Source organism: Eimeria acervulina, genomic scaffold (assembly GCF_000499425.1).
Source record: "Eimeria acervulina Houghton genomic scaffold, Eah_scaff464, whole genome shotgun sequence".
Classification (NCBI taxonomy): Eukaryota; Apicomplexa; class Conoidasida; order Eucoccidiorida; family Eimeriidae; genus Eimeria; species Eimeria acervulina.
This window is the reverse complement of record NW_013549783.1, coordinates 12,402-25,896: the sequence shown is the minus strand read 5'-3', so window position 1 is coordinate 25,896 and position 13,495 is coordinate 12,402. Positions and strand designations below refer to the sequence as shown.

At 47.1% G+C, this 13,495-nt stretch overlaps 3 protein-coding genes across 3 annotated transcripts; 1 reads left to right on the top strand and 2 right to left on the bottom strand.

Annotated features, from left to right (window-relative positions):
• Positions 1-701: 701 nt before the first annotated feature.
• On the bottom strand, positions 702-3,561 carry EAH_00039450 (hypothetical protein, conserved; the record flags this gene model as incomplete). Its single annotated transcript, XM_013395346.1, has 2 exons — positions 702-3,014; positions 3,277-3,561. 2 exons carry the CDS (start codon positions 3,559-3,561, stop codon positions 702-704), a joined length of 2,598 nt encoding a protein of 865 aa, XP_013250800.1.
• Positions 3,562-4,202: 641 nt separating this feature from the next.
• On the top strand, positions 4,203-5,905 carry EAH_00039440 (inosine triphosphate pyrophosphatase, putative; the record flags this gene model as incomplete). Its single annotated transcript, XM_013395345.1, has 4 exons — positions 4,203-4,245; positions 4,646-4,847; positions 5,656-5,761; positions 5,879-5,905. 4 exons carry the CDS (start codon positions 4,203-4,205, stop codon positions 5,903-5,905), a joined length of 378 nt encoding a protein of 125 aa, XP_013250799.1.
• A 2,721-nt stretch (positions 5,906-8,626) lies between these two features.
• EAH_00039430 (TPR domain-containing protein, putative) lies at positions 8,627-11,614 on the bottom strand (the record flags this gene model as incomplete). Its single annotated transcript, XM_013395344.1, has 7 exons — positions 8,627-8,692; positions 8,883-8,990; positions 9,218-9,600; positions 9,918-10,408; positions 10,562-10,707; positions 10,781-10,830; positions 11,248-11,614. The coding sequence occupies 7 exons, from the start codon at positions 11,612-11,614 to the stop codon at positions 8,627-8,629; spliced, it is 1,611 nt and encodes a 536-aa protein (XP_013250798.1).
• Positions 11,615-13,495: the final 1,881 nt, after the last annotated feature.

Sequence of the window (13,495 nt, the reverse complement as noted above, 5' to 3'; positions counted from 1 at the left end):
TATATATATATATATATATTTAAATATGTATATACATATATATATATTTATAGGCGTATATAAAAATATAAATATATATATATATATATATATATATGAAGATACAAATATATTAATACAACTAAATATATAAACAAACAAATTAAGCAAATAAATACAAACAATAAATATAAATAAATATAAATAAATATAAATAAATATATTTGTTTATTTATTTGTCTGTCTACAAAAGAGAACGCCAGCCATAGAAGACGCCAACGCTGCTGTTGCTGCTGCTGCAGCAGAAGCTGTTGCTGCTGCTGCTGGAGAAGCTGTTGCTGCAGCAGCAGCAACAGCTCCTCGTACCCGCTGCACATGAAGCGGCTGCAGCAGCTGCAGCGGCTGCAGGCGAAGCAAGATAATCCACCTGCTGCCGCAGCAATTGCAGCAGCTGCTGCAGCAACGGCAGCAGCTGCTGCAGCAACTGCAGCAACTGCTGCTATGAGACGCAGCAAAAATCAACCTGCTGCTGCTGCAAATGCCGCATTTGCAGACGCACTGTATATATGTCGGCACGAGGAGCAGCAGCAACTGCAGCAGCAAGTGCTGCTGGAGTTGCTGCTGCTCCCGTTGCTGCAGTAGCTGCTGCTGCCGGAGACGCTGTACACTACTGCTACTGCTGCTGCTACTGCTGCTGCTGCTGCTGCTACTGCTGCTACTTGCTACGCATACCTTGGAGCAGCAGCAGCAGCGGTTCCCAGCCCGGAGGCAGTTTGCTGCATCGGCACTGCAGCAGCAGGATAAAGCGTCTGCTGCAGCCCGTAGGGCGAAGCAGCAGCAGCAGCAGCAGCAGCAGCAGCAGCAGCGTTGTTCTCTCTCGCCCACGCCATGTAGAGCGCAGACACCTGGGCATCAAAGTCGGAGCAGTAGTTCTGCTGCTGCTGCTGATAATAGCCTGCTGCTGCTGCTGCTGCTGCTGCTGCTGGGTTGCCTTGCCAGTGTTGTGCTGCTGCTAGTTCTGCTGCTGTAGGGTCTTGCTGCTGAAAGCCCCTCATGAAGTCAACCTCGCTGCTGCTGCTGCTGCTGCTGCTGCTGCTGCTGCTGCCACGGATCTGCTTCCACAGCCACGGGAGCCCCGTACAACGAAAGAGAGAATGCGTTAAGCTTGCTGCTGCTGCTGCAGGTCCTCCTGCTGTGCTGTTAAGAGTTGCTGCTGCGAGCAGCAGCACAACAGCAGCAACAGCAGTTGCTGCTGCTGCTGTTGCAGCACCAGACCAGCTAGTTAAGTCGTCATAGTTATGGCTGAAGCAGTGAAGCTTGTGGGGTGTACGTACAGCAGCATTTGCTGCATCAGCAAGCTGCCGGTGCTGCCGCTGCAGCTGCTGCTGCTGCTGCAGCGTGAGTTGCTGCTGCTGCTCCTGAGACAAAGCCTGCATGTAGCAGCTCTTCTGGTTTATAACTCCAACCATGGACTTAATTGCAGCAGCAAGTGCCTGCACTCGCCAGCGGGCCTCTTCAACTGCAGCATTGCTGCTGCTGCTGCTGCTGCTGCTGCTGCTGCTGTTGCTGCTGGCCCATAGAAGGCTGCGCAAGCGGCAGCCGATGCTGCGGCGCTGCAGCTGCGACCAAGCAGCAGCAACAGCAGCAGCAGCAGCTTCAGGTGTTTGAGATAGGATAAGTGTCGGTTGCTGCTGCTGCCGCTGCACACGCAGCTGCAGCAGCTGCAGCACCGTGAGGCCTCCCTCTACAGCAGCAGTAGGGGCACCCATATTGTTTGCTGTTGCTGCAGCAGCAGCAGCAGCAGCAACAGCAGCTGCAGGCCTTCCTGCTGCAGCAGCAAGGCCTGTATCTGACAAAAGAGGAGCAGCAAAAAATACTGCAGCAGCAGCAGGAACCTCTACCCAGCTGCTGGGCTCAGCCCCAGCAGCAGCAGCAAGCCGTGCTGCAGCAGACTGCGGCAGCAGCGGCGAAGCAGAAGCAGCAGCAGCTGCTGCTGCTGATGCCTCAGATCCCTCCTGCAGCAAATCCATCAACCAGTACCATCCCTTTGCTGCTGCGTTGCTGCATGCAGCAGCAGCAGCAGCAGGAGACAGCAGCAGCTGCTGCCAAGCAAAATCATTTCCCTCACCCGCTGCGGAGGCCCCAGCAGCAGCAGCAGCAGGAGCAGCAGCAGGAACAGCAGCAGCAGGAGGCGGTCCAGCAGCAGCACCAAGAGCACCAGCAGCGGGAGCTGCTGCTGTTGCTGTTGTTGTTGTTGCTGCTGCTGCTGCTGCTGTTGCTGCTGCTGTTGGGGCAAGCACTCCAGGCCGCCTAAAGGCGGGACGCTGTCTATCATAAGCTACGTGCTGCTGCCAGTGCAGCAATCGCTGAGATGTTAGCAGCAGCAAATAAACAAGCTGCAGCAGCAACTCGTCATGCTGCAGCTGCAGCAGCTGCAGCGGCTGCTCATGCAGCTCCAACAGCTGCTGCTGCTGCTGCTGCTGCTGCTGCAGCGGTGATCCCCCCTCACGATAAGACAACCAACTACGAATATAATATGCGGTTTGCTGCTGTGCTGCTAGCTGCTGGAAGTTGCTTGTTGCTACATCTTGCAGCAGCAGCTGCGGCTGCAGCAGCAGCAACAAAGTAGGAGCAACAGCAGCATAACATTCCCACAAGACGCTGTTGCTGCTGGTGCTGCGATCCAGCTGCAGCAGCAGCTGCTGCAGCCGCGACACAACAGCTGGCAGCGGCGTGTTAGCCATTCTTTGCTGCAGCGCAGCAGCAGAAGCAACCCTGCTGCTACTGCTGCTGCTGCTGCTGCTGCTGTTGCTGCTGCTGGTGCTGCTGCTGCTGGTGTTGGTTCCGCGAATCTTTGACAGCTTCTTGCTGCTGTTGCTGCTGCTGTTGCTGCTGCTGGATGGAATGATATCAGCTGCTGCAGCAGGAGGCGACTGCAGCAAGAGTCGGGGCTGCTGCTGCTGCTGCAGCAGCAGCGCTGTTTGCTGCAGGTGGCTGCAGATACGGAGCAGCAAGTAATGAGAGAAGATAGGGCTCTGTATTTTGAGTGTTTCAGCAGCAGCAGCAAGCTGCAGGTAAAAGAGACAGCGCCGCTCACGTAGCTGCGGCAGCAGCAATGCTGCAGCATCATAGCAGCAGCAGCAGCAAAGAGGCAGCAAAGATGCAGGGTTCGATCCCCCCATCCAGGTGTATGTGCATCCAACACCGCATAAAAACAAAAAACTGCTGCGACCGCTTCGAGGCATTATGCGAGGAAGCAGCAGCGGCAGCAGCTGCTTCCCATACCATCTATAAGACATTCTGCTGCTGCTGCTGTTGCTGCTGCTGCTGCTGCTGTTGTTGCTGTTTTTCGCGGTGGTGCTGTTGGTGGTGGTGCTGCTGCTGCAGCTGCTGCAGGCCTGCCGCTGCTCCTGCTGTTGCTGTTGCTGTTGTTGTTGTTGCTGCTGCTGCTGCTGTTTGCGGTGGTGCTGTTGGTGGTGGTGGTGGTGCTGCTGCTGCTGCTGGTGCTGCTGGGCCTACCGCTGCTGCTGCTGCTGCTGCTGCTGCTGCTGCTGCTGCGGAGGCAGCTACAAACCGTCGCATGCTGAGAGCATCTCTGGAAAAGACTCAAAGACGTTCAAACCCTAAGCCCTAAACCCTAAACCCTAAGCCCTAAACCCTAACTGCAGCGGCTGGCTTGTGGTTGAGGGCCTCTTAAAGGAGATGCTGCTGCTTGCTTTTGTATATAAACCCATCAGCAGCAGCAATAGATGAAAAACTAAAAAAATATTTTAAAACTCTTTAATCTGCTGCTTATACACAAATAAAACAGCTCTTCCTGCATGCGCCGGGGCTGCAGCGCAGCCGCACAAAACCTAGGGTTTAGGGTTTAGGGTTTAGGGTTTAGGGTTTAGAAGCATCTCCTTTATCTTCCTTGCTCTTATCTTGCATTTCTGCTGCGGTGCTGTCTTATTAGCCTTCAGGGCTTTAGTGGCTTTAAACAAGGGTTTAGGGTTTAGGGTTTAGGGTTTAGGGTTTAGGGTTTAGGGTTTCTTCTCGGTGTGTGAAGACGAACTTCGCTGAAGAACACCAACAAAAGCCTTGAGAATCCACCCTCTAGGGTTTAGGGTTTAGGGTTAAGGGTTTAGGGTTTAGGGTTTAGGGTTTAGGGTTTGAAGATGGCTAAGGCAGTGGTTTACTTCTGCACAGGCAATCAAAACAAATTAAAAGAAGTGCAGCAGATGATGGAGGGGGTACCGGTGGAGTTTAGGGCTCTTGACGTAGACTGTACGTACACCTCAAACCCTAAACCCTAAACCCTAAACCCTAGGGTTGCCCTGTACACCCTAAACCCTAGGTAGTATCAACTTTGTGCGAACCCTCGTCAAAGGCTTGCTACTCTGTGGCTGCTGGCCTCCTTAAACCCTAAACCCTAAACACTCAAGCTGAAGAGCATCTGGGGCTGTGGGTTATTCTAGCCCCAACGGGAAAGGGTTTAGGGTTTAGGGTTAAGGGTTTAGGGTTTAGGGTTTAGGGTTTAGAATAAAGCAGCATGCGGATTTATTAGCTGTGTAGTTGTTTCTGTGCGCACTCGAAGTTGTTGTTGCTTCTCTGAAAGTTGCGGTTTAGGGTTTAGGGTTTAGGGTTTAGGGTTTAGGGTTTAGGGTTTGCTGCGGTGTATGCACAGTGCCGGAGCTGCAGGGAGACACCGCTGAAATTTCCAGAGCCAAATGCCTGGCGGCTGTCAGCAAACACCGCAGCAGCAGCAGCAGCAGCAGCAGCAACGGCAGCAGCAGCAACGGCAGCAGCAGCGAGCTACCTGAGTTTGTATTTACAGAAGATACTGCGCTTTGCTTCAACGCCCTAGGAGGGCTGCCAGGTCCTTACGTGTGAGTCCTAGGGTTTAGGGTTTAGGGTTTAGGAGGGTTTAGGGTTTAGGGTTTGCTACAGAAGACCGTGGGCAACGACGCTCAGGGACGAAGCAGCAGACACAAATATGCGGCTCCTGTGTTGCTGCTGCTGTTGCTGCTGCTGCTGCTGCTGCTGCTGCTGCTGTTGCTGCTGCTGCTGCTGCTGCTGCTGCTGCTGGGGTGTACAGGAAATGGTTTTTAAAAACGTTGGGGGCTGCAGGTCTTCCTAAACTTCTCGCGGGTTTCGAGGTGAGATATAATTCAGGAGCCTGCAGCAAACCCTAAACCCTAAACCCTAAACCCTAGCTTTTAGTGTTGATTGGTGCTGCAGGACAAGACAGCATATGCTCTCACCAGCCTCTGCATAGCTGATGCAAAGGGAGAGCTACATCTCTTTGAGGGGCGCTGCGACGTAAACCCTAAACCCTAAACCCTAAACCCTCTCACCTTTAGTGCGCTCGCACGCGTAGCACACAACTTGGCTGCAGTGCTTGCTGCTGCAGCTGCTGCAGTTGCTGCTGTTGCTGCTGCTGCTGCTGCTGCTGCTGCTGCAGGGGGCAGTGGTAGAACCAAGGGGGAAGACTACCTTTGGCTGGTGAGGCGCTGCAAGGTTTAGGGTTTAGGGTTTAGGGTTTAGGGTTTAGGGTTTAGGGTTTAGGGTTTACAGCGTCTTTTCTTTCTTTTTTATTGAGACTGTAGATTTCTCTGCATTGCACACACGGGTGCGACCTGAGGGTTTAGGGTTTAGGGTTTAGGGTTTAGGGTTTAGGGTTTAGGGTTTGATCAGGGACTGCATCTTTGAAGAGCGCAGCTCAAAGAAGACCTTCGGAGAGATGTCGACGGAGGAGAAGGCGGGGGTTTCGCACAGAGGCCGCGCAATGAAGCAGCTGAAAGTAAACCCTAAACCCTAAACCCTAAACCCTAAACCCTAGTTGCTTTCAGCCTTATCTACTCGTACGAACCGCTGCAGCGCCACAAACATCGATTTAAAATTTGTTTTTTGAATGCAGGAATTCTTGCTAAAGGCCACCGCTTAAAGGAGTTTAGGGTTTAGGGTTTAGGGTTTAGGGTTTAGGGTTTGGGGTTAACAAACCCTGAGGGACTTCCAACGACCCGATGGAGCTGAAGGTGCCCTTCACCTGTACCTTGCGCTGCAGCAGCAGCAGCAGCAGCAGCAGCAGCAGTTGCTGCTCCGCAGCAGCTGCTGCTGCATGCCCTGCTGCTGCCTTGACTGCTTTTGCAAGTGCTGCTGCATCTGCTGCTGCAGCTGTTGCTGCATCTGATGTTGCAGCTGTTGCTGCAGCAGCACCTGCCTTTGCAGCTGCTGCTGCAGCTGCTGCTGCAGCATTCCCATGAGGGTTTGCAGGATAAGGTTGTTTTTATATATTTTATTTGACTGATTTATTTCTTTTAAGAGATGAACTTTTTAATTTGCTGTGGGTGCAGCAGCAGTGTGTCTTTGTTTTAATGAAGAGTTTATTTAATTGCATTATAAATAAATAACAACTAAATAAACTCTGCATATAACATTTTGATATTTCTGTCTTCTTTCTTTCTTTGCTCTTGAAGAAGAACAACATATTTTTATTGTTAACCTGCACTTCTATCTCATCTCTAGGGTTTCGGGTTTAGGGTTTAAGGTTTAGGGTTTGAGCTGTCGGCAGCGGCCGTTTAGTCTAGTGGTATGATTCTCGCTTTGGGTGCGAGAGGTCCCGGGTTCAATTCCCGGAACGGCCCTTTATAAACTCTAAACCCTAAACCCTTTATTTGTGCTTCTTGTTGCTATGGCTGCTGCTGTTGCTGCAGCTGCTTCACCAGCAGTAGCTGCATTTTTTTGCTGCAGAAGCAGCAGCAGTTGCTGCTGCTACAGCAGATACTCTCTTTAGCAAAAGAAGTTAATATGTGATTTCTTCTGCTACTGCTGCTGCTGCTGTTGCTGCATGCATGCATGTAGCTACAGAAAATGCTTAAGGAGAAGCCTCGAGACCAATGGAGGTGACCAATGGTCCACTGTCAATGCCAGTGGTCCTTCCTGCAGCAAAAGAGGTTGCTGCTTCGAGCAGCAGCAGACAAGCAGCGAAGGAGCAGCAACAAGTGTAGGTAGACAAGCCAGGCTAAGCATGAAAATATATATAAACAAACAACACTCAATAATTAAACGAGCAACAAATAAACATAAAAAGACAGAAAGGGAGACAGTAAACCCTAAACCCTAAAACAAACCAAGAAGAAAGCAAAACAACAAAGACAAGAGCAAAATAATAAATAAAGAAAAACGAGCGCCTAAACCCTAAACCCTAAACCCTAAACCTCCCCCATCCAGAATCAAATGCACTTAACATCAATCTGAGGCCTATAAATGTACAGAAGAAATATTAGATAATAGAGCTAATACATCTATATATATATATATATGTATTGCATACCTCTAATACTATATATATATTATATAATATATAAACCCTAAACCCTAAACAATAAAAAATAAAACAAGTGTTTAACAAATAACATAAATAATTAGAGAAGTAGTGTCGGCCGTTTAGTCTAGTGGTATGATTCTCGCTTCGGGTGCGAGAGGTCCCGGGTTCGATTCCCGGAACGGCCCTTTATAGATATTATAACTGTTTATTAATAATAAATAATTATTAATATTTCTTTCTTATGGTGCTTGTTTATTTATTTATTCTGACTCTCTAGTGGTTTATTATATATTTTTTTCTTGCTTTTGTTTGAGGGTTTGTTGGGTGTTTCATCACATTCCAGCGTTACTTATTGTCTTTTCTTGTCTAAAGGGGGCCGGAGAGTTTATTGGATATTTGATACAAAACTCACAAGATAAAGAAAAAGTCTATTTATTGAGCATTATAACAATTGATATAAATTTAAGGGTTTAGGGTTTAGATGGAAGTCTACTAAAAAATATCCAGCAAAATAACGCAGGCACAGGAGAGAAACTCGCAGCAGTGGTTGTAGGGAAGAGTAAGCAGAATAAAATATTTAAAAATAATATATTTATTTTTAAATATTCATTTGCAAACAAATAATTCAATATTTGATGCTGGAGATGGAGGAGAAGAACCTAAAAATCTGAGTCTACCTTCCCTACGGTTAAGTGTTGTTGTCTGCCTGATTTATATTTGGAAGTAAAAATAAATAATAATAATAATAATAATAATAAATAAAATGAACAACAAGTATTGAATAAACCTGCAAAAAACAAATTAAATTTAACCTGAAAAACACTAATTTACAAAGGGCCGTTCCGGGAATTGAACCCGGGACCTCTCGCACCCAAAGCGAGAATCATACCACTAGACTAAACGGCCTTAGTTCAAGGCCCTCCGGCGGCAGCAGCAACAGCAACAGCAGCAGCTGCTGCTGCTGCAGCACCAACGGCAGCTCTATTAGCAACAGCAGCAGCAACAGCAGCAGCAGCTTTATTAGCAAGGGCAGCAGCAGCAGCTCCTGCTGCTGCCGTTGCTAATAAAGGCGCATCAGTTGCTGGTGCTGCTCTTAATAAAGCAGCAGCAGCTGTTCTATATTGCATTTACGCAGCCATCAACTATAGTTAAAATGCAGTAGTACTGCTGCTAATCCTGCAGCAGCAACAAGAGCTGCTGCTGCTGCTGATGATGATGACGAAACAAGCAGCTGCTGCTTTATTGAATGCCACTAGGCAGTTCGACGTACACCCCAAGGGCTGAAGCGCTCAACCATTAGAACCTTCCAAGGGTTTAGGGTTTAGGGTTTAGGGTTTGTTAGAATGTTAGCTTTTCAATTCGGTTGTCTCTAACAAATGCTTCGTGGGCTGGACTCCCTTTTGCCTGCAACCAGCGCAACACAAAAACTAAAACCTAAACCCTAAACCCTAAACCATAAACCCCAGACCCTAAACCCTAAACCCTAAACCCCAAAACCCACACATAAACCCGAGTAAGTTAAAACTAACTGAAACTCCAAACACTGGACCCCAGACCCTAAACCCTAAACCCTAAACCCTAAACCCTAGCTTACAAGTATATGAAAGGCAGCAATGCTAGGAAATCGCTTAACGCGTTGCAGAAGAAGAGCCAACGGGAGATTTATAGGAAAGCTCAGCAGCACCCCACCAGGTAGACCGCACTGCAGCAGCAGCAGCAGCAGCAGCAGCAGCAGAAGCAGCAGCAGCAGCAGCAGACGCAACAGCAGCATCAAGAAAAGCAGCAAAAGCCTACTTAGTTGCTGAGCATCTGCCCGCCTTCTGCAGCAGCAAAACCAGCAGCAGCAACAACTGGCTCTCACCAAGACACAGCAGCAGCACAACGAGCAGCAGCAGCAGCAGCAGCAGCAGCAGCAGCAGATGACGTTACCTCATAATATGCCACGAGGTTTTCTAAGAAGTATTTTTTCTCATGGTCCCAAGAAGGGAAATCCGTGGCTTCTTGCTGCTGCTGCTGCTGCTGCTGCTGCTGTTGCTGCTGCTGTTGCTGTTGCTGCTGCTGTTGCTGTTGCTGCTGCTGCTGCTGTTTCATGAGGGTATATTTAGAAGGGAATATAGTTTTGAGTTGCTGCAGTAGCGAGAGGCGTTCATCTGCTGCAGCAACAGCATCTGCCCTGCAGTATTCATCGAGCAGCAGCAGCAGCGGCAGCAGCAAGAAGTATTCGCCAGTTAACACTTCCAGGTGTACAGACACTTCAGCAATTTGTGCTGCTGCTTCAGATAGGCCAGGAGGCACGGGGCAGCAGCAGATACCTGCAGCAGCAAAAAAACACTCTCACAACTGCTGCTGCAGCTGCTGCTGCTGCTCCTGTTGCGGCTACACATGTTGCTCTTGCTGCTGCTGCTGCTACTCCTCCTGCTGCTGCTGCTGCTGCTCTCTGGGTGCCGTGATCTCCTTCAATGTATTTCCTCTTGCTGCTCTTTTGTCTCCTCGCACGCTGCTGCTGCAGCAGCAGCAGCAATACCCAGCAGCAGCAGTAGCAGCAGCAGAGCCGAAGCAAACGAGCAGCAAAACAGTAATGATGATTCAGTGCAGCTCTTCTTTTGTTTGGGGTGTATGGGCAGCTCACCTCTTTTGCTGAGGATTTCTTTTGGAGACGGTATCTGCTGCTTCTGCCCCCGTGCTGCTGCTGCTGCTGCTGCTGCTGCTGCTCGCTTGCGCTCCTGCTGCGCCGCGTGGCGCTCCCTCGCTTGCTGCTGAAGCAGCTTCAATTCCTTCTCAGCTTCTGGATCGAATGCTGCTGGTGCTGGTGCTGCTGCTGCTGCTGCCGGAGCTGCTGCTGCTGCTGCTGCTGCTGCTGTTTCTGCTGTTGGCGGTGGTGGTGCTTCTGCTGCTGTTGCTGCTGCTTCCCCGCCTTTTATTGCTGCTGCTTCTTTCGCTGCTGCTTCTGCTTCTGCTGCTGCTGGTCCTGCTGCTGCTGCTGCTGGTTCTGCTGGTGCTGCTGCTGCTGCTTCTGCTGCTTCTGCTGCTGCTGCTGCTGCTTGGAGGCCCATAGCAGCAAATCGTTCTGCTTGTGTATACAGCTCGAGATGCAGCGATGCCTTAGCCCCTCGCATGTACCTAAAAGACAATCAAGGGTTTAGGGTTTAGGGTTTAGGGTTTAGGGGGATCGATGGTGAGCGCCAGTGAGTATGCGCCTGAGACGTGCCGCAATGCAGCGTTAGGGTTTAGGGTTTAGGGTTTAGGGTTTAGAATTTAGGGTTTAGGGTTTACGCTTTAAGGTTTGCTGGGTTTAGTTTAATCGCTTCCCGCGCGCTGTCTATACACCGCAGCAGCTGCCCTTCTTTAAGATAGCAGAGAGATATGTTTGAATGAACGAGAGACAACTCTTTTGAGTTGTTTATGCCTTGATTTAAAGCCTGCACAAACCCTAAACCCTAAACCCTAAACCCTAAACCCTAAACCCTAGACCCTAGACCCTAATTCATGTACCCGTTCAGTTCCCAAAACCCAAGGTTCGAGCAGAACCCCTGAGGCGAAGGCTGGAATAGCACAAACCCTAAACCCTAAACCCTAAACCCTAAACCCTAAACCCTAAACCCAGGATTAATTTAATTCCTAAATCCTAAACCCTTAAGCATAAGAAATGTTTACAGTTGAAGCAGATGCATAAACAATGGGTATCATGCTAGGGTTTAGGGTTTAGGGTTTATTTAGCTTCCTGCATAGAGGCAGGGTCTAGGGTTTACGGGTGTGGGGTTATCGAACTGCATTATCTAAGGATTAGGGTTTAGGGTTTAGGGTTTAGGGTTTGCGTACATATTTATATGCTTGATGTGCTTGTTGAAGAGCTTGCCTGGCTTTGTTTGTGTTGTTTGCTTTGATAGAAAGCATAGCTTCTTTAAGATGTTTATTAGCCTCATCTTTATATCTTTTAAAGACAGATAAAGGTGTTTCACCTTCATATGCAAGCAGCTGCAGCGCATGCAGCTGGGGATCGTCGCTGGGATCGTCTGGGATCGTCTCCAGGAATAAGGGGCATTCAACATCTCTATACTTTGCTTCTAAATATGTTAAATATGAAGCATCAGCTTCCCAGCTATCATCATCATCTGCTAATGAAGACAATTGCTGCAGCAAAGCTGCAGGGTCCCTGCTTCCTGTTGCTGCTGCTCCTGCTGCTGCTGCTGCGGGTGTTGCTGCTGGTCTTGCTTCTGTTGCTGTTGCAGCTCCTGTTGCTGCTGTTGTTGTTGCTGCTGCTGCTGTTGCTGTTGTTGTTGTTGCTGCTGCTGCAGGTGCAGCAGCAGGAGGTTTATGCTCCGCCATGTGGAGGAAGGAAGGTTTATTGCGTTTGAGGGTTTAGGGTTTAGGGTTTGGAGACTTCAGTTTGTAGCTGGGAGAAGGCAATGCAGCTTTAAGGAAGTAAAGACGAGATTAAATAAATAAATTAATTTAAAAATATTAAAATGCGTATTAATATATTTTTTATTTGAATTTATCTCAACAACAGCAACAGAACAACCTGCTCATACACCCCACGCCTCTGCAATATATACAGCCGCGATTGAGTTGTTATTGCTGCATTATTTTAAATATAAACATTTAAAATAAATATTTAATTAATTTAAATATTATATAAACAAAATATATTTATAACAATTCATTATACACCCCAACATCCGCCAAGGACTGGCGGTGGGGCTGCATGCGGAGACGAAATAAATAAACTTTTGAAGAATAATAATTAAAATATTTAAATTAATTATTTTATTCAATTACATCATTTTATTTACTTATAATAAATATCATTCGGCTCCCCTTCCTGCACTTCAATATTTTTATAAGGCGTTGATACACCTCAACATTACATATATATATATATATATATATATATATATATCGTAGCAGCAGCTGCGGCTGCAACATCTGTGGCAGCAGCAATAGCGCTAGCTTCAGCAGCAGCAGTAACCATGCATTGGCTCTAGCAGCAGCAACAACCGATGCAACAGCAGCAACAACAGCAGCAGCAACAGCAGCAAAGGGTGCTGCTAGATCTGTGTAGAAGCGGCTGTTGTTTAGAAGGGGCTTTGAAGAGTGTGGGGAAAGAAATAAAAAGTTAATTAGACACCTGAAGCTGCCTATACACCTCAATTCTTCTCTCTTCTTCTGCAGCAAACCTTTTAATGCAATCGCAGGCGAAGTAAAAAATAAATAAAATAATAAAGAATATAAATAAACGAAAAAATAAATAATAAGAAACAAATAAATAAGTAGAGAAAAATAAAACAAAAAACATAAAATAAACAAACAGCGACATAAATAAACAAACAGATAAATGCGAACAAACAAACAAAAACAAATAAATAAATAAAATAAACAAACAGATAAATGCAAACAGACAAAACAAATAAGTAAATAAATAAAATAAACAAGAAAACAAACGAGCAAAACAAAATAAGATAAAATAAAATAAACAACCAAATAAAACAAACAACGAAGCCAAGACGGAAAATAAAAAATAATAAATAAATAATAATAATAAATAATAATAATAATAATAATAATAAATAATAATAATAAATAATAATAAATAATAAATAATAATAATAATAAATAATAATAAAGACATTGTCTGTTCTTTTATTCATAGACAAGACAGAAAGAAAGCATCCCCTAAACTCTTCGGGTGTACGTACACTCCAAACAACTACAAAGGCGGGGCCCCACAACATTTGCATTTGCTGCTGCAGCAGCTGCAGCAGCAGCAAATGCTGATGCAAATGCTGCTGCTGTTTGCAGCAGCAAATGCTGCTACTGTTGCTGCAGCTGCAGCTGCTGTTGCTGAAGCTGCTGCAGCAACCCTCAGGTGTATTATATACACCTCAAAGGCAGCTGTGGGGCGTCGGTCGCTGCGCTGTATGTACAGCTGAAAATGCAAATAGACATTTTGTGTCTTCCGAATTATTTATTTAAATTTATTTTCATTTAAAGCGGAGAATTTAAAGCAGCAGCAGCAGCAGTTTATCTCTTTGTTGGGGTTCCCGCACTATATATATATAATATCTGTATATATATCTGTATATATAATATATATAGTATGCACAATAAATATATGCTTTATTATATTGCATATATTATATTTAGGTGCATGTACACCCCAGCAGTCAACCCGCTGCTGCTGCTGCTGCTGCTGCTGCTGCTGCTGGA